The sequence below is a fragment of the Mustela erminea genome, chromosome 18 (assembly GCF_009829155.1).
Source record: "Mustela erminea isolate mMusErm1 chromosome 18, mMusErm1.Pri, whole genome shotgun sequence".
NCBI lineage: Eukaryota > Metazoa > Chordata > Mammalia > Carnivora > Mustelidae > Mustela > Mustela erminea.
Genome location: NC_045631.1, coordinates 2,601,792 through 2,622,952, shown reverse-complemented (window position 1 = coordinate 2,622,952; position 21,161 = coordinate 2,601,792). Strand labels below are relative to the sequence as shown.

At 52.7% G+C, this 21,161-nt stretch overlaps 1 protein-coding gene across 9 annotated transcripts; it reads right to left on the bottom strand.

Moving 5' to 3' along the window:
- Positions 1–1,398: 1,398 nt before the first annotated feature.
- Positions 1,399–21,137, bottom strand: CNTROB (centrobin, centriole duplication and spindle assembly protein). 9 transcript variants are annotated; one of them, XM_032321143.1, is made up of 20 exons: positions 20,880–21,136; positions 19,877–20,024; positions 18,991–19,075; positions 18,693–18,774; positions 18,069–18,225; positions 16,829–16,945; positions 16,537–16,653; positions 16,092–16,190; positions 14,891–15,127; positions 14,423–14,569; positions 6,369–6,502; positions 5,909–6,034; positions 5,577–5,739; positions 4,549–4,804; positions 3,550–3,686; positions 3,271–3,334; positions 2,919–3,089; positions 2,684–2,816; positions 2,153–2,225; positions 1,399–1,930 (listed from the first exon to the last, which is right to left on the bottom strand). In XM_032321143.1, the coding sequence occupies exons 2-20, from the start codon at positions 19,955–19,957 to the stop codon at positions 1,820–1,822; spliced, it is 2,490 nt and encodes an 829-aa protein (XP_032177034.1). In that variant the 5' UTR covers positions 19,958–20,024; positions 20,880–21,136; the 3' UTR covers positions 1,399–1,819. The 9 variants fall into 9 exon arrangements, 7 of the variants coding, with proteins under 7 accessions (XP_032177034.1, XP_032177030.1, XP_032177032.1 ...); XR_004280556.1 differs by adding an exon at positions 2,314–2,396 and having other exon boundaries at positions 1,907–1,930; positions 3,271–3,360; positions 19,877–21,137; XR_004280557.1 differs by adding an exon at positions 2,314–2,396 and having other exon boundaries at positions 1,909–1,930; positions 19,877–21,137.
- Positions 21,138–21,161: the final 24 nt, after the last annotated feature.

Genomic DNA, 21,161 nt, shown 5'->3' with positions numbered 1-21,161 from the left:
CCCACGTCGCACCCTGTCCACACTAAGTGAAGACTTGAAAGCCTGCACCCACCTCCTTCGCGTGTGGATGTTTCTAGAACTTGCAAATTCTTTCATTCTGTCCCCCCCTTGGAATATTCCCAAGATGATTATGGAAGGAAAAAGTTGGGGGGCTGCTTGTCTGTGGCTTTTCTCCCCTCCCCAGCCCTTCCTTGCTGGTCTCCAGTGAAGAGACAGGATTTTTTCATACACGACATGCATGTTACACATAAGTACACAAGTCCCACATGTGGTCCAGTCAGCACTGTGCCCCTTTCTGATTTTGTTCTGTAGAGTTGGGCAATGTTCTCCAGACCATCCTTCATGTCCGGAAAAATGTAGGGCATGGTGACGGATGGTGGCAGGCTGGAAACCAGGAGACAAGGTAAGACTTGGTGTTCATGTCCCCAGCTTTTAAAAATGGCATAAGACGGTGTCCTAGCAATGGTGACCACATGCTGCCAACCAGTTTGTTCAGACCAGTTTTAGGCACTTGAAGTAAAAAAGAGCAAGGTTAACATTGTCCTAGGTGGGTAGAGGAACAGACGGGGCTTGGGGAGCGTCTCTCCGCCTGAGAGCGCAGCCCTGAGCATGGACACCGAGGCCGGGCTGTCCTGGCCAGAGCTGGTCCCGGGCCTTCATCTCCTCTTGAAGTTTCTCCGCGGAGGCCCACCAAGACCCATGCAGATATGAAACACTGAGGTGTGTGCCATCACGTCTATGCTAGCACTAACCGAGTAACTGAGGGGGCAGAGTGACGCATCCCCCAGTCACAGAAGACACCCCGGGGTGGCCGGGCCCTTCAGAGCCGTACCTGGCGTCCTCACCGCCCACGCTGAGCTGGGAGCTGCAGGGGCCACGGGTCCCGGGGTGTCATCCTGCGGACTCCCGGCTGTCCCTGTTCATGCGGGGACGCTGGGGCCTTCCGCAGCTTTGCACTCGGGCTTGTTCTTTCTTGTTCACTCTGGTGAGTAGGAGGACGCCAGGTTTGTAATGGTGGCTTTTTTCTTTTCCCCTGGCCAGCAGTCTAGTCTTTACCCCATGTCTTACCGCTGCAGCGTGTCTGCAGGTCGGGTCAGTCAGTGCCCTACGGAATCCTCAAGCTTTACTAACCCTTACAGACCAAGAATCTTGGGGCGCCTGAGTGGCTCGGTTGTTAAGCCTCTGCCTTCAGCTCAGGTCATAATCTCGGGGTCCTGGGATCGAGCCCCGCATTAAGCCCCGCATCGACTCCCTGCTCAGTGGGGAATCTGCTTTTCTCTTTGTCCCTCCCCCTGGCTTTGCTCTCTCCCTCTCTTACTCTTTCATAATAAATAAAATCTTCCAAAAAAAGTAAAAAAGGAACAAATACTCTCCCCTGACAATCAAATTTTTACTCACTCTTTATACAATAATTTACTTTTATTACAAGTTTGTTTTTTCTGATTAAGTAATAAACGCTTGTTTTAGAAAATACGGAAATACAGAAACATATAAAGAAGAAAATTAGAATCTTCCATAATTCCACCGCCAATTGCAGCTAAAATCGCTCTGCACGTCCTACTCTCGAAACACTGAGCATTAGCTCACAGGAACTTCTCAGACCCAGCCAGAGGCCATCTTTCTTCAAAGTCTTCATGTCTTTCCCACAGATTAGAAAACAGGAACGTACAACATACAAAAAACATACTCAAGCAGAATGAGGTTTTTTTACAAAGTAGTTTCCTATAAAATCTCCATTTCTGCAGATGCCTAGCAGTCAAGAGACTTGAATGCAGACTCTCGAGCATTTATTAAAATAAGAGTAGAGAGGGCAGGGGGCTCATCTCCAGATGCCCCCCCGACTCCTTGCGCTGCTGGGGGCAGGGTGGCCACCTTTCCTGCGAACTGGTTTTTCGGTCTTAGGGGCTGGAGCAAGGCGGCGAGGGAGCACCTGGAGGGGATCCGGGGTGAGGAGAAAAGGAGGCAGAGTCAGCCTCCCCGCCACTGCGGAAAGGCTCCAAGCACAAGGGGCCACGGTCACTCAGCAGAGGGGAGAGACCATGCTATGGAAGATGGTCAGGAAGTAGAGGTTGGGCAACATAGAATGGATCCAGCCAGGGACCAGTGAGCGAGAGCCCCTCCACGCCCCCATCCCTGTCCCACTACCCCTCACCTCTTTCCGGGGGATCTCACCCAAACGGGAGTCTGTGTTTCTTCTGGGGATGTTATCCCCTCGGCTGTCGGTCCTGCCACACAAACGGAGGGATGAGGATGGGGAGCTGCCCCCGCCCCACTCCCCAATCTGTCTCGGGAAGAAGAACAAACAAGACGGACCTGGGGGTCCCACGGGAGGACACCCGGCAGACTCGCTATGGAGGTACACTAGGAGGTCACAGTCCTAGATTCTGAGCTCTCAGCTGTGGGGTAAAGAGCGGAAAGCTAAGGCAGGAGGACATGAAGACACAGAGGTGGCAGTCACAGGTGAGGAAACGGACACTGGAAAGGAAGAGACCAGAGAGAGGTGGGAGCCCCGAGGGACAGAGGAAGAGAGAAGACCGTGGGCCCACCGCTCCTCACTTCCTTCCCCGGGAAGGAACAAGGGATGCTTCTCCGTGGCTCTGTGGTCCACACCTGGCCCGCTGGTCCGTCTGAGCCGGGCTGCCCATGGGCCACACCCCCCTGCCACTGCCCTCCTGGCTGGTACCTGCCGTGTTCCTGCCTCTTCAGGTAGAGCAGCAGGTCCTCTGCCGGCAGCGCCCCCCAGCCCCGAGCCTGGTACAGTCGCAAGAGCTGAGACACATCCATGAGCTGCCCCGCGGGAGCCAGCCCGTCTCCACCTGAGAGGCGCAGCGGGAACCCAGAAGGGCCTTCAGTTCCAGGTACTGGCTCCGCACCAACACCTCCCCTGTCTATGTCCCAGGAAGCCACGGCCCGCGTACCAGTGTCCGGGGAGCTGCCGCTGGGACCGCTGCTCTGGGACTGGCTTGAGGGAAGCTCGTGTGCCCGGAAAAGACTGGACGCCATGGCCAGGGGCACTTTGGTTTTATGAACGGGGGGTGGGAGGTGGGGCACGCGAGGGGCATCCTCCCAGGACGGGACAGCCAGCGGACCTAGCAAGAAGGACAAGATGCGACAATCAGGCAGTGGGGCAAGGGACAAGGAGACGCGCCCCTCCACCCCCGCCACCCAGTCCTCACAAGGCTCTATGACCTTTGCCAGCTCCCAAAGGTCCGCAGTCAGATCCCACCTTCCCCAACTCCAGCCCCAGCCTTCTTCAGAGTCGGCCCTCACCAGACTTCGGGGGTAACAGATCCACAGAGGGGGCCTCACTGTTCTGGGGGACCGTGTCCAGCAGCTGTGGGGACAACACAGTAAGGTTCCCTGAGGACCAATAAAGAAACACACCTGGGTCTGGGAGGCAGACCCAGGGAAAGTTCCAGAAGGGGGTTATGAGGCAGGAATCAGAGAGACTGAAACAAGAACCAGTCCTGAAAGGGGGACAGCCCCAGGAGAAGAAAACGGAGAAGGGGAGAAGGAGGTGAGGAGGGACGGGCAGGGGCCCTCTCTCACCTGCTGCAAAAAATGCTTGAGGCCCTCGAGCTGGGAGGGGGGCGGCAGCCCCTGCTTGAGGAAGCTGTCGCCATCAGACCCAGGATCTTCCTCAGGGAACGGCCGCTCCGGCCTGTGGTCAGGGTGGAAGGTCCCAGCTGGAAAGGGAAACAGCCACGTGTGTGTTGTCGGGGAAGAGAGTCAGCTACAAAAGAACCCCAAATGCCCAGAGAAAAAGGCCTATTAGATACAGCAGGGCATCCCAGCTGGGAGAAGGGCAGGGCCAGAGTTTGCAGCTGCTGGAGAGAGGCCCAGCTGGGTTCTGAGAAGCGTGGCAGGCAGGGGAAGGCTGTGCCACTGGGACTCTGAGCAAAGAAACCTTACCACAAGCTCCCTGAAGACCAGAAGCCGATGCTCAGAATGGCTTGAAATTAAGGGACACGCTCTGGCGTGGAGGGGAACACGCCCTCATTCTTTTTAACTATGACTACTTATTTCTACATTTAAAGTCACCCGTCTCTCATTCTTCACTGGACCCGGGCTGTCAGGCCTGCACCCCAGAGTGCCGCCGTCCACCCAAGTGGACGCCGGCGAGCCAGGAAATGCTACCGCACCCAAGGAACAGTGACCGACCCATCAGGGCGCCTCTCCTTGAGCTGGACCCAAGACACAGAGACACCAATGTCTCTCTACCGTTGTCTGGAGTACGGGCTGCGACCAGTGTCACAGCCGATCAAACGGTGGAGAGAAGAGCAAGAACCTGGCAGAGAGCATGGTCCACCAAGGAAGGAGCTGCGCAGGGAGAGGCAGCGTCAAGGGCTCACGTGGCCCCAAATCGGCTCTGGAGAGCACCCGGGTCCCAGGTCTGTTTCCCATCAAGCCCAGCGGTGTCAGACTGCCACGAGCTCTCCCTGCTCCAAGCACCTCCTGGTCTCGGAGACGGCTGGGGGCTGGGAAACTGACGGAGCTGCACACAGAGAGGTGAGAGGGCGCCCGTGAGGGACGCGGGTCCCCACTTACCCGAGGATGAGGTGAGTTTTGGCTCCAGGGGCTGGAAAGAGTGCTGGCTCTGGAAGGAGGGGCCCAGCAGGAGGCCGAGGTCTGTGGAGGAGCCGCAGAGGACAGGCGGCGGCCCTCCGAGCGCCTCCTCCCCGGCTTCCCGGCTCTGCTGCAGCGCGGGCTTCAGGGCCACGGCCACAGGAGGCAGAGGCCACAGCCTCCGCTCCCCCTTCTCCGGCTCCTGAGGTCCAGGGCTGGAGGGGCTGGTGGTGGGGACCTGGGCACAGAGAAAAGAAGGCAGCTCACACCCTGTGCACGCAGACCCGAGACTGGGCACAGGCACCTCGATTCCAAGCTAAAGATGATGCGTGAGCAGAAAGCCCCTAGGAAGGGATCTGGTAACGACCACCACCTCCCATCCCTTTTTCCGATGCTTATTTTCAACCTCTCAGTTCCTGCTCCAGAAGCTGTACAGGTAAGACAGGCAGGCACGGAGACGTGTGCGAATGATAATTACATCAGCTCTGTGTATGGAAGCAGACTGGAGAGGCCAACTTTGATGCCACGAATGCACACTTGGTCAAGTGAGAAGTCCCGCCGCCACACACGGGAGGCCACCACGGGGGCCAGGCGAGCACGAGGCACAAGCCGCGGGGGCTGCTTCCGGGCAGAGCGCCAGAGCCCGTGGGCAGGGGAGGATGGAGAGCACATCCCCCCGCACGCCTTTACGAACTATTTGATTTCCCTTTCTTCATGTGTGTGTTATCTTTTCCGAATGAGATTTTAGCTTAAAATAAAAACTGACGAATTATGGCCAGAAAGTGGGAGATGCCACCAGAACGGGGCGAGGCTCCTCTGGGGCTCTCAGGGTGAGACTCGTCTGGGGCTAGGGGAGGAGAGCCGGGTCCCCCGAGTCGGGGCCACCCTGGGAGAGCGGCGACCACGGCGAAAAGACTCCCTTCTTCTTCAAGGAAGCACACGGGGGTTCCCCAGCAATGCGGTGCTAGGACCGACCTCAGGATCAGCCAAGTCCGAGTGGCGATGCCTACCGGGGGGTTTGCAGGCAGCGTGGGGGCACTGAGCAGCTGGTTTGCCTCCTCCCAGTGGGCCTGCAGCATGGCCTGGAGCCTCTCCACCAGCTCGGCCCGCTGCTCCTCCAGCTGCTGGCGGCCGCTCTGCAGGTCACGCACCCGGGCCTGCTCCCGGGCCAGCCTGGGGGAGAGACGGCAGAGGGGATGGGTAGCCTCAGAGGGAGCGGGCACCGAGACTCGGAGAGGTGCCGGGGCTGCTGTAGACGCGGACAGGCCCACGGAGAGGGCAGGCCTCCGCCCTGCCCGGTTCGGGCTCCGCGCTCGGGAAAGGGCGGCTGCAGGGACCGGACCTGAGCTCGTAGTCCTGCAGCACCTGCCGCTGACGCTCCTCCCGCTCCGCCGCCTCCCCCTTGAACTGGGCCAGCTGAGAGGACAGTTCCTGCTGGTGCTGTGCGCTCAGGTCCCGCAGCTGCTTCCTGGGAGGGCGAGGGGGAGGACTGAGGGCTGAGCCTGGAGACCAAGGTCATCAAAGGGGAAAGGGCCAGAAGCCGTGCCTGTGACGGCGAGAGCACCGGCCAGGCTGGCCGAGGCCCGGGGGGCTCAGGAAGGAGGGACGGAGCAGGCGTCTGAGGACAGGGTCCCCGGAAGCAGACCCTGAGGTGAGGGTGTGTGGGACAGTGGCTCACTGAAGAAGTGTTTCCAGAAAACGCTGGTCGGGGAGAGGGGAAGCAGGAAGTGGGCCTGGGAGAGGCAGGGGGAGGCCCAGCACTGCCCCGTCCAGGCAGGGGAGCACCCAGGAGGGCCCAGCACCTGTGTTGCTCCCGCAGGGAGGCGGCCTGCCGGAGGCTGCTCTCCTGGGCTTGCGCCAGCCGCTCGGTCACCTGCTGCTCCAGCCGCACGGCCAGCTCAGACTCCAGCTGCAGCCGCTGGCTCTCGTAGCGCGCCTAGGAGCGAGAAGAGGCTAGCTGAGGGCTCCCCAGGCTGGGGCTGGACGGGAGGCAGACAGAACAGCCAGCACCCCCGCCCCACGCCAGAGGGAGGAAGAACAGGAAGGAAGGAAGGGAGGCTCCCAGGTGGGACTCTGGGGTTCACCCCGCGAAAGAACAGGTGACACCGAACAAAAGAAGTATCTGTGTAGCCTAAAGCAGGCACAGGTCAAAGGAGCCCATCTCCACGACGGGCAGCGGACGTCCCTGTCCCCTCCGCCTAATGCAGGGTTGGGCTGTGTCCCAGGCTCCTTCCTCTCTCTCTTCCCAGTCCTTCTGCGTCTCTCTGAAACCCGACTGCCCCACGCATAACCGGACTTCTGAATCCCACAGGGATGATTCCTCATCTCTTCTCATGGGGTCCTGCCTGCCATACCGGCAGTCCGTGTCCCTCACCCCTGCCCCGCTGCCAGCCCCACAACCCCGCCCCCCCTGCTCCCCCAAGTGCCCAATGGGGGCGGACGCTTTCTCGAGCTCCGTCCTCAGTCCTCTCCCTGACAGCCTCCTAACATTCCAGGTCCCAGAGGCTTTCACGTGTGTTAGTAAACATGGGGCACCTGGGCTATGTTTTTTCTTACCATTTATACCTTGAGCGCTTTCTAAATCTGTCTCTTTCACTGGACTTTACGCCCACACACCCAGAAGCCTCCTGAATAAGGGTTCTTGGCTCACCTCAAACAAAACCGCTCCAACACTGAGCTCACCTGGTGTTTTACACTTGAACCTTTTCCTCCTACGTGACTTCTTGCCTTAGTTCTTGGCACCGCTCTCCACAGGGACACCTGCACTATAGGTCAGCCCTGACTCTCCTGCTTCTGTCCACCTTCCAAAGGGCCCTTCCGTTCTACCTCCTGAACATCTCCTGACTTTAGTCCCCGGCTCACGGTGGCGGCCATTCACTACCAGGTCACGCCCACTTGATCTCCTGCGCTCTCTTCTACCCTGCACCCTCTCTCACGTTGCCCCAGGAGATCCTCCACTTTGTGCCCGAGCGAATATTCTAGAATACACATGTGCTCAAATTTTCCCCTTGTTTGAAACCGTCCAAAGGCCACCGCTGCCTGAAGAATGGAGTCTGGCTGCCCAAAACAGCTTGTACAGCAACCCCACTTGGCCCGCTCTCCTGCCATGTGAAACCCTTCGCGATTCTACCAATGTAGTGGTTTTTTTTTTTTAATTTTTAAAAATTATGGTAGAAAAAAGCACATAATATAAAATCATAATATAAAATTTACCTTCTTAACCACTTCTAAGCGTACAGGTGAGTAGTGTTAACTGTATTCACATGACTGTGCAGATCTCCAGGAATTTTCATTTTATAAAAGGAAAACTGTATGCACTGTTTCCCATTTTCTCCCACTCCAGCCCCGGTCTAACTTCTGCGTCCCGATACTGACTGCACTAGACAGCTCACTGCCTGCCTTCTCCTGGTGGAAAACTTAGAGCTACTCCTTCGGAGCCGCCGATGGCCCTTAAGTAATCTGCTCTACAGAACGGGCGCCCAAGGCTTACATACAATGACGCTCACAGCAGCACTACTTTCATAGTGAAAAAATTGGTGTCTGTGTACATTTCTCATTGAAAGGAAAATGCTTAAGAAAACTAGAAAACTATAATGCCCCCATTCACTGTGACATTACACAACTCTTCAAAGTCACGATGTCCATCTTTCTGCATGTACTGCGCATATGGGATGTGGAAAGATGTCTCTATTAAAAGGTAACAGTGACAGGCTGCAGCAAATGAGTATGTTTTTTTAAAGCAGCAACCCACGGGCCGCCTGGGTGGCTTGGTCGGTTAAACGTCCGACTCTTGGTTTCGGCTCAGGTCATGATCTCCAGGTCCTGGGACTGAGCCCTGTGCCTGGCTCCTCGCAGGGAGTGTGCCTGGGATTCTCTCTCCCTCTGCCCTTCCCACCACCGCCGGCTCCTTCTCTCTCTCTCTCTCCCTCAAATAAATAAATACATCGTTTTAAAAAAAAAAAAGCAGCAATGCACAAACTCAAATGAAAAGATCCTGAAAGGACACATACAAAGGGACATGGTAAGAAAGGCAACCAGGGGTGCCTGAGTGCCTCAGTTGGTTAAGCAATTGCCTTCGGCTCAGGTCATGATCCCGGAGTTCTGGGATCAAGTCCCACATCAGGGTCCCTGCTCCATGGAGAGTCTGCTTCTCCATCTGACTTTCTCCCCTCTCATGTTCTCTCTCACTGTCTCTCAAATAAATAAATAAAAATCTTTAGGAAAAAAAAAAAAAAGGTAACCAAGAGTTTCTACATCTGTACTATTCAAACTTGCCTGACAGATAACTTTTATATTGTAAAAGTATTTTTAAAATTTCTTTGGGAAACTCCCAGCCACGCTGATGTTGGCTCCCTTCTTTGTCCATGATATTTACCTCCAATAAATTCACTTTGGCTGAAGTATGCGTGTTGTAATTTCGAAAATGACTCCTAAACAGATAGAAACTTTAAAACCAGCTGACAAAAGAAGGAAAGTGAGAAAAAAGTAATGAATCTCAAAGGTGACAAGAAAGGAGAGAAGAATAAACATTAAGTATGTAAGACAAAATGAAATCTAAAGTTAAAACATACACCCAACCATAAATAAATAAACCGAATGTAAAAGAATTTGATGCTCCAATTAAGAGACAAATATATAAAGGCTGAAGTAAAGATTACAAAACTATTGGCCAGGCAAGCTCTACTTTAAGGAAAAAGCTTAAAAAATATTTTTGAAAAGGCTGGTGTAAGTCTAGTAACATCATATTATTAGGCAAAAACTGATTCTAAGATAAAAGGCCTGGAGAGATCTAGAGAGTTATGTCATATGGATAAAACATCCAATTTACCAGGGAAGATGTAGAATTTTAAAATTTATATGCCACTTAACAACGGCCTTAAAATGTATAAAGCAAAAACTGACAGACTTCAGGAGAAATAGAAAAATTCACATTTGGTGGGATTTTAACAGAAAAAAAAATCAATAAGGAAACAATGATTTAAACAGCTCAACTGAACTCAACACACATACAAATAGACACTTACATACATAACACTTCACCAATAACATAAGATACATATTTTTAAGCACACATGAGACACTTAGAATAATGGACCATATATTAGAACAAAAATTCGTATCAAAAGATTTCAAAGAATTTAAGTAACAAAAATAATATATTTGCTCATATCCGCAAGAAACTCTCCAGTGATGGGGGCAGAGGAAGGGAGAGAGGGGGACAGGGAGGTGCAGCCAAACCGACGAATGTTGTGAAATGTCAACAGGTGAATGTAAGCGTCGTTCATTATACTATTCATGCAACACTTTGTTAAGATAGAAATATTTCAACACACAAAGTTGTGTGGAATACACTTAAGCAATTTTTTTAAAAGACCATACTCTCTAATCACAAAGTTAAGCTATAAATCAATAATAAAAACATAAGTAAAGGGGCGCCTGGGTGGCTCAGTGCGTTAAGCGTCTACCTTCAGCTCAGGTCATGATCTCAGGGTCCTGGGATCGAGTCCCGCATCAGGCTCCCTGCACATGGGGGAGTCTGTTTCTCCCTCTGCCCCACCCCTCACGTGTGTGCATGCGCGCTCTCTCTCAGATAAATAGATAAAACCTTTAGAAAAATAATAATAAGTGGGGGGCGCCTGGCTGACTCAGTCAGTAGAGCATGGAACTCTTGGACCTCAGGGTTGTGAGTTGGGAGCCCCACATTTGGTGTGGAGATTACTTAAAAATAAAATCTTTAAAAAAAAGAGAGAGAGGAATAAGAGATTTGACAGGAACGTCTCCTGTGGAAGCCCAGACACTGGGATTACTAATCGAAGACACTGAATCAACAGGCTTAAATATGTTCAATGAACTATCTGGACAACCAACTGGAAATCAGGATAATGAAGGAACAAAGAGAAAAAGTCAACAGAGACATAAATTAGAAAAAAGAACCAAACAGAAATTCTGGAGCAATAAAGTACAATTGATAATATGAAAATTTTACTAGGTGCCACTCCATACCCCTATTTCACTATACACCCCTACTGAAATAACCGAAATCCAGAACATTGACCAGAACAAATGTTGGAGAGAATGTGGAGCAAGAGGAACACACCCGTTCATTGCTGACAGGAACGCAAAATGGTACTACGACTCTGGAAGACACGGTGGTGGTTTCTGACAAAACAAAATGTACTCTAACCACACAATGCAGCACCCATGCTCCTTGGTATTTACCCAAAGAAGTTAAACACTTAAGTTCACACCAAAACCTGCAGCTGGCTGTTTACCGCTTTATTCTTAACTGCCAGAAATGAGAAGCAACCAAGGTGTCCATCAGTAGGCACACAGCTAAATACACCACGGCACACCCAGACGGCAGGATATTATTTAACACTAAAAAGATATGAGCTATCAAGCCACGGAAAGATGCGGAAGAAACGTAAATGCCTATCACTAAGTGAAGGAAGTGAGTTTCAAAAGGTTACGTTTCGTAGGACTCCAATCATATGACATTCTGGAAAGGCAAAACTACAGAGGCAGTAAAAAAGACCAATGGTTGTCAGGGGCTAGAGGGAGGAAGGGGTGAACAGGACACGCGCCAAGGGTTTTTAAGGCAGTGACAATGAGTGTGACACTATAAAGGTGGATACATGTCATTATAAATTTGTCCAAATCCATAAAATGTAAAACAGCGACAGGGAACACTAAAGTGTTCTGTGGATTCTAGGTGATAACGACGTGTAAAGGTAGGTTTGTCCATTGTAACCAATGGTCGAATCTGGTGGGGGACGTTGGTAATGGGGGTGGCTATGTGTCTGTGGAGGTAGGAGGTATATGAGAAATCTCTGTACGTTCTGCTCACTTTTGCTCTGAACACATAACTGCCTCCCAAAATAAAGACTATTTAAAAAATTCACCAAAGGGACTCACTGGCAGAGTTCAGCAGGAAGAAGAAAGGGCCAAGGAACCAGAGGATAAACAACAGAAATTGTGCAATCCAATGAGCAACAAGAAAGAACCATCAAGAAACTGAACAGAACCCGAGGGATCTGCAGGACATCCCATAGATGCCTTAGCAACAGATGCATCAGCAAAGTCCCAGAATGAGAAGAGAGAAAGAACAGAAAAAAATCTGAAAAAACAAACAAACAAACAAACAAAACCAAACAAAAACAAAAACAGCCCCAAACTTCCCAAATTTGATAACAGACATAAATCCACCCATCCCCCAAACTCAATAATCTCTAAACAGAACGAACTAAAGGAGATCCACACTACAACATAGCACAGTCATACTGTCAAAAGCCAAACACAGAGGGGCACCTTGGGGTTCAGGCCGTTAAGCGGCCAACTTTGATGTCAACTCTGGTCGTGGTCTCAGGGTCATGGGACTGAGCTTGTGTTGAGCTCGGCGTTGGGCTCCCTGCTCAGCAGAGACTGCTTGTCTCTCTCCACCTGCTCATCCCCAGGCTCATGTGCACATTTTCTCTCAAATAAGTATATAAAAATCTTAAAAACAAAACAAAACAAAACACAGAGAAAGAAGCAAGAGAGAAGCCCCTTGCCCCTTAGGATAGTGCCTCCGTAAGACTGATTGCCAACTTCTCATAGGAAGTCATGGAGGCCAGAAGGCAGTGGAATGCCACATTTCAAGGGCCAAAGGAAAATCAATGGTCAAGTGAAACAAAACATGAAGACCTTCAAGAACGAAGAAGAAATTAAGTCATTCTTGGATAAACAAAAGTTAAGAGCATTCATTTCTAGGAGACCTGACCTACCGAAAAATGAAGGGAGGGCTGCAGGCCAGTGACCAGAAGCCATACGAAGAAATAAAGAACGCCGATGAACGCTGCTCTGTGAGTGAACACAGACGCCTGTGCTACCGTGCTTTCAGTCGGTAGCTCCTTTCTTCCTATGGGATATAAAAGGCAGGTGCACCAAACAGGATGATAAATCTGTGTCTGTAAAAATGTGAAAGTGGAGAGACGCAGACGTACGGAACACTGGTTCCACGCTGTTGAAACTGAAGTTAATGTCCTTCACTAGTGACCATTACTGTAAGACATTAATTGTAACCTCAAGGGAATCATTAAGAAAATGACTTTAATAATGTACAGAAAAGGAAAAACAAAGAGAATCGAAAATGGTACACAAAATATTGATGAAATAATCCAAACAGGCAGTAACGGGTGACTGAAAAACAAACAAGGACGACATACGGAAAACAAATAGTTAAATGGCAGAAATCAGTCCTTCTTCGCCAGTAATTACTTTAAATGTAAATGAATTAAACTCTCCAATTAAAAGGCAGAAATTGGCAGAAGGGATTAAACAACAAAATAAAACAGGATCCACTATATGTGGTCAACAAGAGACCCACTTAAGATACAAAGACACAAAAGCCTGTTAAGTAAAAGGATGGAAAGAGACAGCCTACGCAACAAACACCAACCAGGAGAGCTAGGGTGGGGATGAGATGATGGTTAGACAAAGTAGATTTTAAGCCAAAAAAGGTTATATCAAGAAAACACGACAATATAAACATCTATGTACCTAACAGAGCCCCGAAACATATGAAGACAAAGGGGCAGACCGCCATGCAGCAGTGGCTGGAAGCATCAATACCTCCCTTTCCATAACGGATGGAACAGTAAGGAAATCGATGGCTTGAATAAAGCTAAACCCGGGCACTACTGCAGGATTCAACGAGGAACAGACAAAAATCCTTGCCTTCGAGAAATTCACAAGATTTTAAAAGGGGTAGAATGGAGCATATTAGGAGAAACATTCAAACAGGGGAGGGAACGGGGATCGTCAGAGGCTGCAGATCTTACTTAGCTCGTGGGGAAGACCTCACTGCAAAGATGATCCAGACTCAAGAATCGTTCAGTCGCTTGACAGTCATCTATCACGCTACTTCAAGAAGATGTGTGCTAGACAGCGCCCCCCACCCCAAGCTGATGGCTTCCTGTTGGCTAGGACAGTTCCCAGCTTCCAGCACGCAGCACCCAGAGCGCCCAGAGCGAGGCTGTTGTGCAGACTCAGTGAACACCCGGGGAGCGGCACTGCTGAGGGCTACGGCTGCTCACATACCGCTGTGGAGCCGCACCAACATCCCTATCCTCAGTCTTCCACCAGCAGTTAGTTTCCACATGGTCAGTCCACCACCTCTGCGAGCTGGGTGAAAAGTAAAAGGACGGTCCTCTTCCCAACACTGGCCTCGCTATCCCAGAAACTGGGTGCGTCCCCTTACATGCATCATTAATGAGGAAAGTCACTCAGGCTGACTTGCTCTGGGAACCTCACTGGTGTGCCCTTACCACACGCTTAACACACACAGTAGTATCCCCTCCACGATTTTGCTTCCAGGCCTTTCGGTTATCTGCGGTCAACAGTGGTCCCCCAGCAGGCCAACCCCCTCCTGATGCAGGAAGGTCGGTAGCAGCCTAAAGCCGTGTCCCATGCCTGCGCCCACGCCTCCTCCACACCCCTACTTGGGCACCTCCCCATCTCACAACCTCACCTGGAGACAGGTGAGGGAGGGACAGTGAGCCGTGCAGAGAGACCGTATTTGCATAACTTATCGCGAACGGCTGCTGTAAGTGCTCAGGTAGAACATGAGTGACCGTCCATCTCTTACTGTGAATACCTTATAAATTAACCTTGACCATAGGTGCGGCCGTACAGAAAACATGTGGTACGTACAGGGCTTAGCAGGACACACAGTCTCAGGCACCGTGTGCCCCACGGACGAGGCAGAAGGCTTTAGGGCTCAAAATTCCTGGTAAAAAATGGCAGCATTGGCCAAGACTCCCAAAAGGTCCCTGGGCCTCAGACCGACAGCAACCTCAGGACCGCGCCGCCCCCTGACCTGCACCAAGCTCATCTCCAGCTGCAAGGCGTCCCGCTCTCTCCGGGCCGTGTCCAGTTCACCCTCTAGCCGCCGCACCTCTGACTGCACCAGTGCGAGCTGCTGCTGGGCCTCCCGTGCCGCCTGCGCCTCCCTCTGTGCGTTCCCCTGGGAGAGGAGATCCAATTCAACTGCATGTCCCCTTTGCTGTCCTCCAGTCACCTCCCTTCCCAAAGGCATCCTCCCACGCCCTGAAACCCAAGCCACTGCTCGCCCTCTTCACACCTGACTCTGCTGGGCTCTGGAGCATCTCACTCTTCGGTCTTCTGGGTACCAGGTGCCCCCCAGCCCCGCCCCTTCCACCATGTGCCCCACGGACAGTTCCTTGCTCTCCAGCCCCGTCCCCTCTGCCCCACATTCTGACACCCATCTCATTCTGTCATTCCGGCCCTCAGCTGGGGTCCCCCACCCTGTGACGGCGGCTCTAACCTTCTCCTTTTCCAGCTGCACTCGCGCCTCCTCCTGCAGGGCTCCACAGCGCTCCTGCAGCTGGCGCTCCTGCTGGGCCCAGGCCTGTCGCTCCTCCTCCAGGGCCAGCCTCAGCGTCTCCAGCTGCCGGTGCTCACTCAGCTGCCCCGCCCGAGCCTCATCCCGCTCCTCCTGCAGGGCCCGGCTCCGCTGCTGCTCCAGCTCCAAGCTCAGGGTCAGCGCCTGCCGCTCCTCCTCCTGGAGTCCCAGGGAAAACCGCGACCCTGAGCAAGCCCTCAAGAGACTAGCCGTCTGCCCCCATCCAGTGTACCCGCTGAGAATCGTGTCCCCTAAAAACGCAACAGCTTTCAGACCCACAGGCCTATGACATGGCAAACAGGAGCGTATGTTCTAGAATTCGGTACATCCGGGCTCAAATCTGTTTGCGTCCCAGCTGTCACTCGTTTGTAGGCACACCTCTTTCTCCTCAAAGTTGGCCTCGTATCTAGGGCCTGCCTTGTGAGGATTCCGGCAAAGAGCACACAGAGAGCAATTAGCCGTGTCGGGCATGCGCTCAGTGCTCAATATGCGACAGCTGTCGCTATCGCCATTAAAAGAAGCTGCACCGAGACTAGAAGGTCCAGCCTCTGGTCATGAGTCAGCCAAGCAGCAGCCATGACCTGGGGCTGTGGGATAAAGCCCGTGAAGATGACAAGGACAGGCTCACATGTCGCCAGCACACGTCACGCACACGACTGAGTTCCAGACCCGGCTGCTAATTCATACAGGTAATCATCGTACCATTTTAGCAACAAGAAACCCGACGGAGTCTCACCCCATACCTTTTCTGGCTCTGTCCTAGACCTGAGTTCCCGAACCTGGCTGCACAAAACTACCTAGGAAGCTGCTGATATTTTGGCACATTTCAGCTCCCCGGCCCCATAGCACATCTACTAAATCAAAACCCCTGGCGATGGGTCCCCGGAATCTACACAGTAGGCCGATCCCCCAGAGAATTCTGGTGAGGCAATGATTTGTAGAGTCTCTCAAGCCAACTTGGCAGCCAAGCCCCATTCACAGAGGACCTAGCCGAATGAGCGTTCCAAGGGACAGGCTTGGAGAAACATGCCCCTGGTGCAGCTCCCACACCCACCGATGGCCCACAGCACTCTAGAATTCATGAGTGGCCTCCCCTGGAGTGCACCCAGCCCGGCTCTCTCACCAGTGTCTCTCTTTCCCGTTGCTGCAGTCTTGCACTTTCCTGCTCACGAGTCAGGGCCTCCATGGCCTCGGAAAGGCTCTGCTCCAGGTGGGTCACTGTCTTTCAGGGACAGGGGGACACAGGACAGAGGAACGGAGGGGAATCCCCGCACGTTACACCGCAGAAAGCTTCCGCAATATCGACTTTAAAAGTGAGCCCTAACTCCGTGACTTGGGGGCCTGAAAAGAAGACTGCGCAGTGTGGGAAAATCTAGGAAGACATCGAAGACGCAAGTCCGGCAGCAGGAACAGTAACGGCAGGGAGAGGGATGGGGACAAGAACAGCCGGGCCTGCAGCTCCGAGACTGAGCTCAGCCTGCTGGGGACCCAGATTCGGAGCTATGTGGACCCCTTCCCCTATCGATCTGCACCGCAGGCTCTCATGCTGTCCAATGCGGGTTGCCCACCTCCTGCTGCTTGCTCCTGGTGAGCTCAGCGGCCTGCCGTTCCTCCTGGAGCCCCCGCAGCACCTCTGCCCGCTCAGCCTCATGACGGTTCCAGCCCTCCACCACTCGGGCCAGGGTCTCAGGGGAGGAAAAGCAAATGGAATTTCACAGTAATTTTTACCTTCTCCCGGGGGTCGGTAAACCCACCCCCAGCTCTTAGCGTGAACAGAGAAATGCTGGGCGGCCACCCCGCCTTTCCTGTTTCTCGGCGCCCCCCACGGAGAGACCCACCCGCCTTCTGCCACCCTGGCACCTTGTCCAGCTGCTCGATCATGACATCCTTCTTGCGGTCTGCAGTCACAGCCACAACTAACTGCTGTTGGAGCTCCAGCACCCGGGTCTGGAGGCTCTGAATATGGCGCTCACAATGCTGAGAAGGAGGAGGACAAGCCTGGGTGTCACATCTCTAGTCTGATGAAATCATCAAACTTCCCAGCGCCTCTCGGCAAAAATGGGCTGAAGAAAGGGAGCCCAGGTCCCAAGAACAGAATAGGTCTGGAGAAGAAGAATCAGGAATTCTGGAGCAGGAATCTAGAGGCCAAGACCAGCTCAGGAGACAGGACTTGGCTTCCAGGCTCTTCTGTTTCCTGGATCTCCCAAGGAAGACTCCTGTGGACCTTTTGGCAGGACAGCAACAGCCCACACTGCAGAGTGGGAGGTGACTCGTGCCTAAAGCAGCTCACTAGGCACAATGGTTAAACGTGGCCAAGGAGAAAGGAGGAAACCTTTCATTCAGGCCCAGGCAGTTTCAAACAGACGAAGAGACGGTTCCAAAAAGGACAACACAACCAATGACTGTAACCTCTCCCCTGCCTAGTCCACCTCTCTGCCCCCTTCACATACACTGAGGCTTGCAGAGACAGTCCATTGTATCACCAGTAGCCATAAAGCCTTCGCAAAAGCCAGCGAGGCATGTTGTTTATTCCCTACACGCTTCTGGAATGTATCCTTGTGTCAGGCACATTCCAGATGCTAGGAAGACAGTGCTGAACAAGATAAGGTCTGATCCTCAAGCAGCTTAAATTTTAGAGGAAAGAAGCAGACAAGATATCTGGGACTGTGATAAGTGATATATATATATATATATATATATATTTTAAGATTTTATTTATTTGACAGAGAAAGACAAAGCAAGACAGGGAACGCAAGCAGGAAGAGTGGGAGAGGGAGAAGCAGGCTCCCGGCTGAGCAGGGAGTCTGATGCGGGGCTCGATCCCAGGACCTTAGGATCATGACCCGAGCCGAAGCCAGATGCTTAACCAACTGAGCCACCCAGGTGCCCCTGTGATAAGCTCTATGAAGGAAGCACCCAAGGGACCTGAACACCCACCCAGAAGAGGGGTGTGCATCTTAGACGGGATGGTCAAAGTCAGCCTCACTGAAGAGCCATCTGAGCAAAGTCTCAGGTTACAGGCCCTCAACCCTCAGCCCTTCCCAGAACCCAGCCTATTTCTAATCTTTGCTACTTTTGAAAGGAAGCCTTGGTGACTCACCTTGCGACGGGTGTGCTCGGAATCCAGAGCATCTTTCAGGCCTTGGAAATCCGGGGGATTGACGGGGGGCCCTGGGCGAAGACTGGCATAGCGGGGAAACAACTCCTCCAGGGCTTGGGCTGAGCTAGACGGAGACAAGTCTTGCAGGGGCCGGGTGCTGAGCAAAGCAGGCAGAGAGTATCAGGCTATGGAAAGCTTTCGAGAGCCCCTAGTCCAAGCGTGACATTTTACAAACAACGAAACGGAAACTCAGAAAGAACAAGAGACTTGGCCAAAGTCATAGAGCTGGACAGCACTCAGGTACCGTGATTCACTCCACACTGCTCCTCCCTGTCTACCACACTCCCAGCAGTAAAAGTCTTAGCAGGAACAAGCCAACTCTTCTGGCGGAAGAAGGACTAGAGGTTGGGAGAAAGCCAGGTACTAGGCAACAGATGCCCACGTTCAAGAAGGAGTAAAGGGGGATAGAAAATAAGAAAAGAAAAGGATGAAAACCAAAAGCTAAGGTACAGCATCTTAGGTCCCAAGAGACAGAAAAGCAGGAAAGACAGAACTAAGGAAAAGAACACGCAGCTTTCCGAGAAAACAAGCACGCAAACCAGGAGAACCCCAAGGGGAACTCACTTAAGCAAGGTAGCTGTGCTGTCACTGTCAAAGGAGTCCTCTTCTCGTCTCTCTGAGCCAGGACCCGGAGTGACGGGATCGCCTGCAGGCAGCCAGAGGGACCGCACAGCCAGAGTCAGGTAAGGATAGGAACAGGGAGCACTTGCAGACGAAGAGAGGAGAGGGCCTTTCCTTTTGACTTTATGCACTTCTCCAGCCGCTCTCCCAAAGAACTGGAGCCTTTCCTCCTGCCCTCTCTTGTCTCAGACGCCTTCCACTCTCTGCCTTCTCCCACCCCTTAAATCTGGGTTCAACTCACGATAGGCTGCATCCCGGGAGTTCTGGAGCATGCTCTGTAGTTGACCCCGAACACTTTCCATCTCAAAGATATGCTTGGAGCCATCCTAGGGAAAAAAACAACACGAAGATCAGAAGCAATCTGAACGACTTATGTTCTACCTACTGCCAGATTCCCTGGCATCTGGGACCCCTAAAACCCAAGAATTTTTACTCCAGCACCTGGGATAGCTAAGAAAACTGGAACTAACTCAATAAGGGTTGAAATTCAAATGTCTACAGAAACCAGGTAAGTAAATAAATTAATTGGGCACATTAAGACAAGCCTGGTGAGGATCCTTGCCAACTAGAGAACAAGTACCTCGTCTAAAAACCTCCCTACAGTTCAGGGCTATTAGTTTTCCAAACCGCTCCTAGTGCCCATCACAAGATACCTCCAGTTTTCCAAACCCAAGCAGTGTGCAACACTAATAACCAAACTCTCTGTGACATGCATCATCGATTAGACCATGTTTTAATGATTGACATGCCCAACTGTAAACCATACAGTCAAACGAGCTTTGAGCTGGAAGGAGCTTAGCAAATTTTGCTATCCTTGCGTTCCTAGCTCCCTCTTGAGTTGAAGAAACCTTATCCTCATTCAGTGCCCAAGTCAAGGCACAGCAACCAGCCCTGTGGTGCAGGTGTCTCTGACCACAAAACCCTAGAAGTTTCACAATTTTCCAAACTATGGCATCCCCCAGGCCACTTCCACCCCCATAAACATTTGCTCCCAAGAACAAGGAGAAGGGACTCTGTCACTTAAAGGAATTTGAAATCCAACAACAGGAGTTCAAGTCTCAGAAAAGCAACATTTTTTTTTTCAAACCAGCGCCCATTCCAAGATCCTAGAGGTCACCAAGACACACCTCTCTCACCTTTTTCTTCAAGTTGTTCTCCAAGCCAACCGACAAGCTGCGACTCAGCTCCTGGGCCAAGCCATCTAACATCTCATGAGGAGGTGGGGAGGTGGTGGGGAGATACAGCTGGGCTCGGGCGGTGGCCTCCGCCTGGCGACTAAGGTGCAAAGAAGCATAGAGCTGGGAGGTCACCTCAGAGGACACTTGGTTCAACCCAGGGGCTTCTGATGAATCACTCAGGAGATCCTCAGCCCGGAGAGGTGAGCCGGGGCTGGTAGCTGATGTCGCCATGAGTACAGGCACGAGAAAACTCCACACAGCAGAGCTGGGAACTCCTGGTCCTGCTTTAGGAGACCCCAGGGGAGGAAGTGCACCCCAAAAGAAGATCTGGGAGAAAGGAGAACGACTCCAAGCCAAGGATCCTTAGTGAGTAGCAGCAGGGAGGCTTTCTGGTTAGAGGAAAGATTTCCAGCGGTTCCAGAGGCCATGGGAGAGGGCAAAAGCATTTCCTTCCACAGCACCTGGAACCGGTGGAAAAGGAGAGTGCAGCGAGGTGGGGGTGGGGACAGAAGACCGAGGGGCGACAGAACAACTGCAGTTCCCCTGGAGTGCTGAAGAACTTCTGGCACACGCTCTTATACTCTCCCACCCAGAACGTGCAAACTGAAACCCAATCCAACAGGGGCCTGATTTCCCTCCAGCAGTCTTATTTGGCCCTCACCTGCCCCGGGTCTCAGAGAGACAGGACCCTCACGCTCCCCACCTCATCACGCCCCTCGCCATGCACCTGTTCTACCCACGGTCAACCCTCCTGTATATCCCCTCCGACCGCTCCTGGCAAGAAAGCCATGGCAAGGCTCCTCGGAATCCCTCCCTCCGTGCTAACCCAAGAGAAACTTCATGAACCCTCGGCCACCCCCTCAGACCTCTCTAAAAAGTCCGCCGCTCTCCAGCCTAGCCTGAGATCCTCTACCCCGACCACCCCTAACGACTCCCCACCACACAACCAGACCTCAGTCCCGCTCAGTTTGCCAAAGTGTGGACTAGGGATTGTCCCCCTCCCCGAGTCCCGGTCCGGGAAACCAAGGACCCCGGCACAGCCACCCCCGCCGCCTTCCCCACACTCAAAACCGTTGGCAGCCTCCCGCCCACCGTCCGCAGCCCCGCCTCGCTCTCCTAGATGACGTCACCAGCCCGGCGCTCTCCCTCGCCGGCGCCCAGACCGCTTCTAAAGCCCGGGAGCCCTAGATGAGCGTGCGCGGCGTCCGGCGGCACGGACTGGCTGAGGGAGGCA

Excerpts from the sequence above, each read along its gene's own strand:
- CNTROB (XM_032321139.1), bottom strand. The coding sequence starts at position 20,158 with ATGGCGACATCAGCTACCAGCCCCGGCTCACCTCTCCGGGCTGAGGAT. Across the intron at positions 19,076-19,876 it reads TGAAGAAAAAGGTGAGAGAG|GATGGCTCCAAGCATATCTT; the intron begins GTGTGTCTTGGT and ends TTTTTTCCCTAG. Across the intron at positions 18,775-18,990 it reads CTCCCGGGATGCAGCCTATC|GCGATCCCGTCACTCCGGGT; the intron begins GTGAGTTGAACC and ends GGCTGCCTGCAG.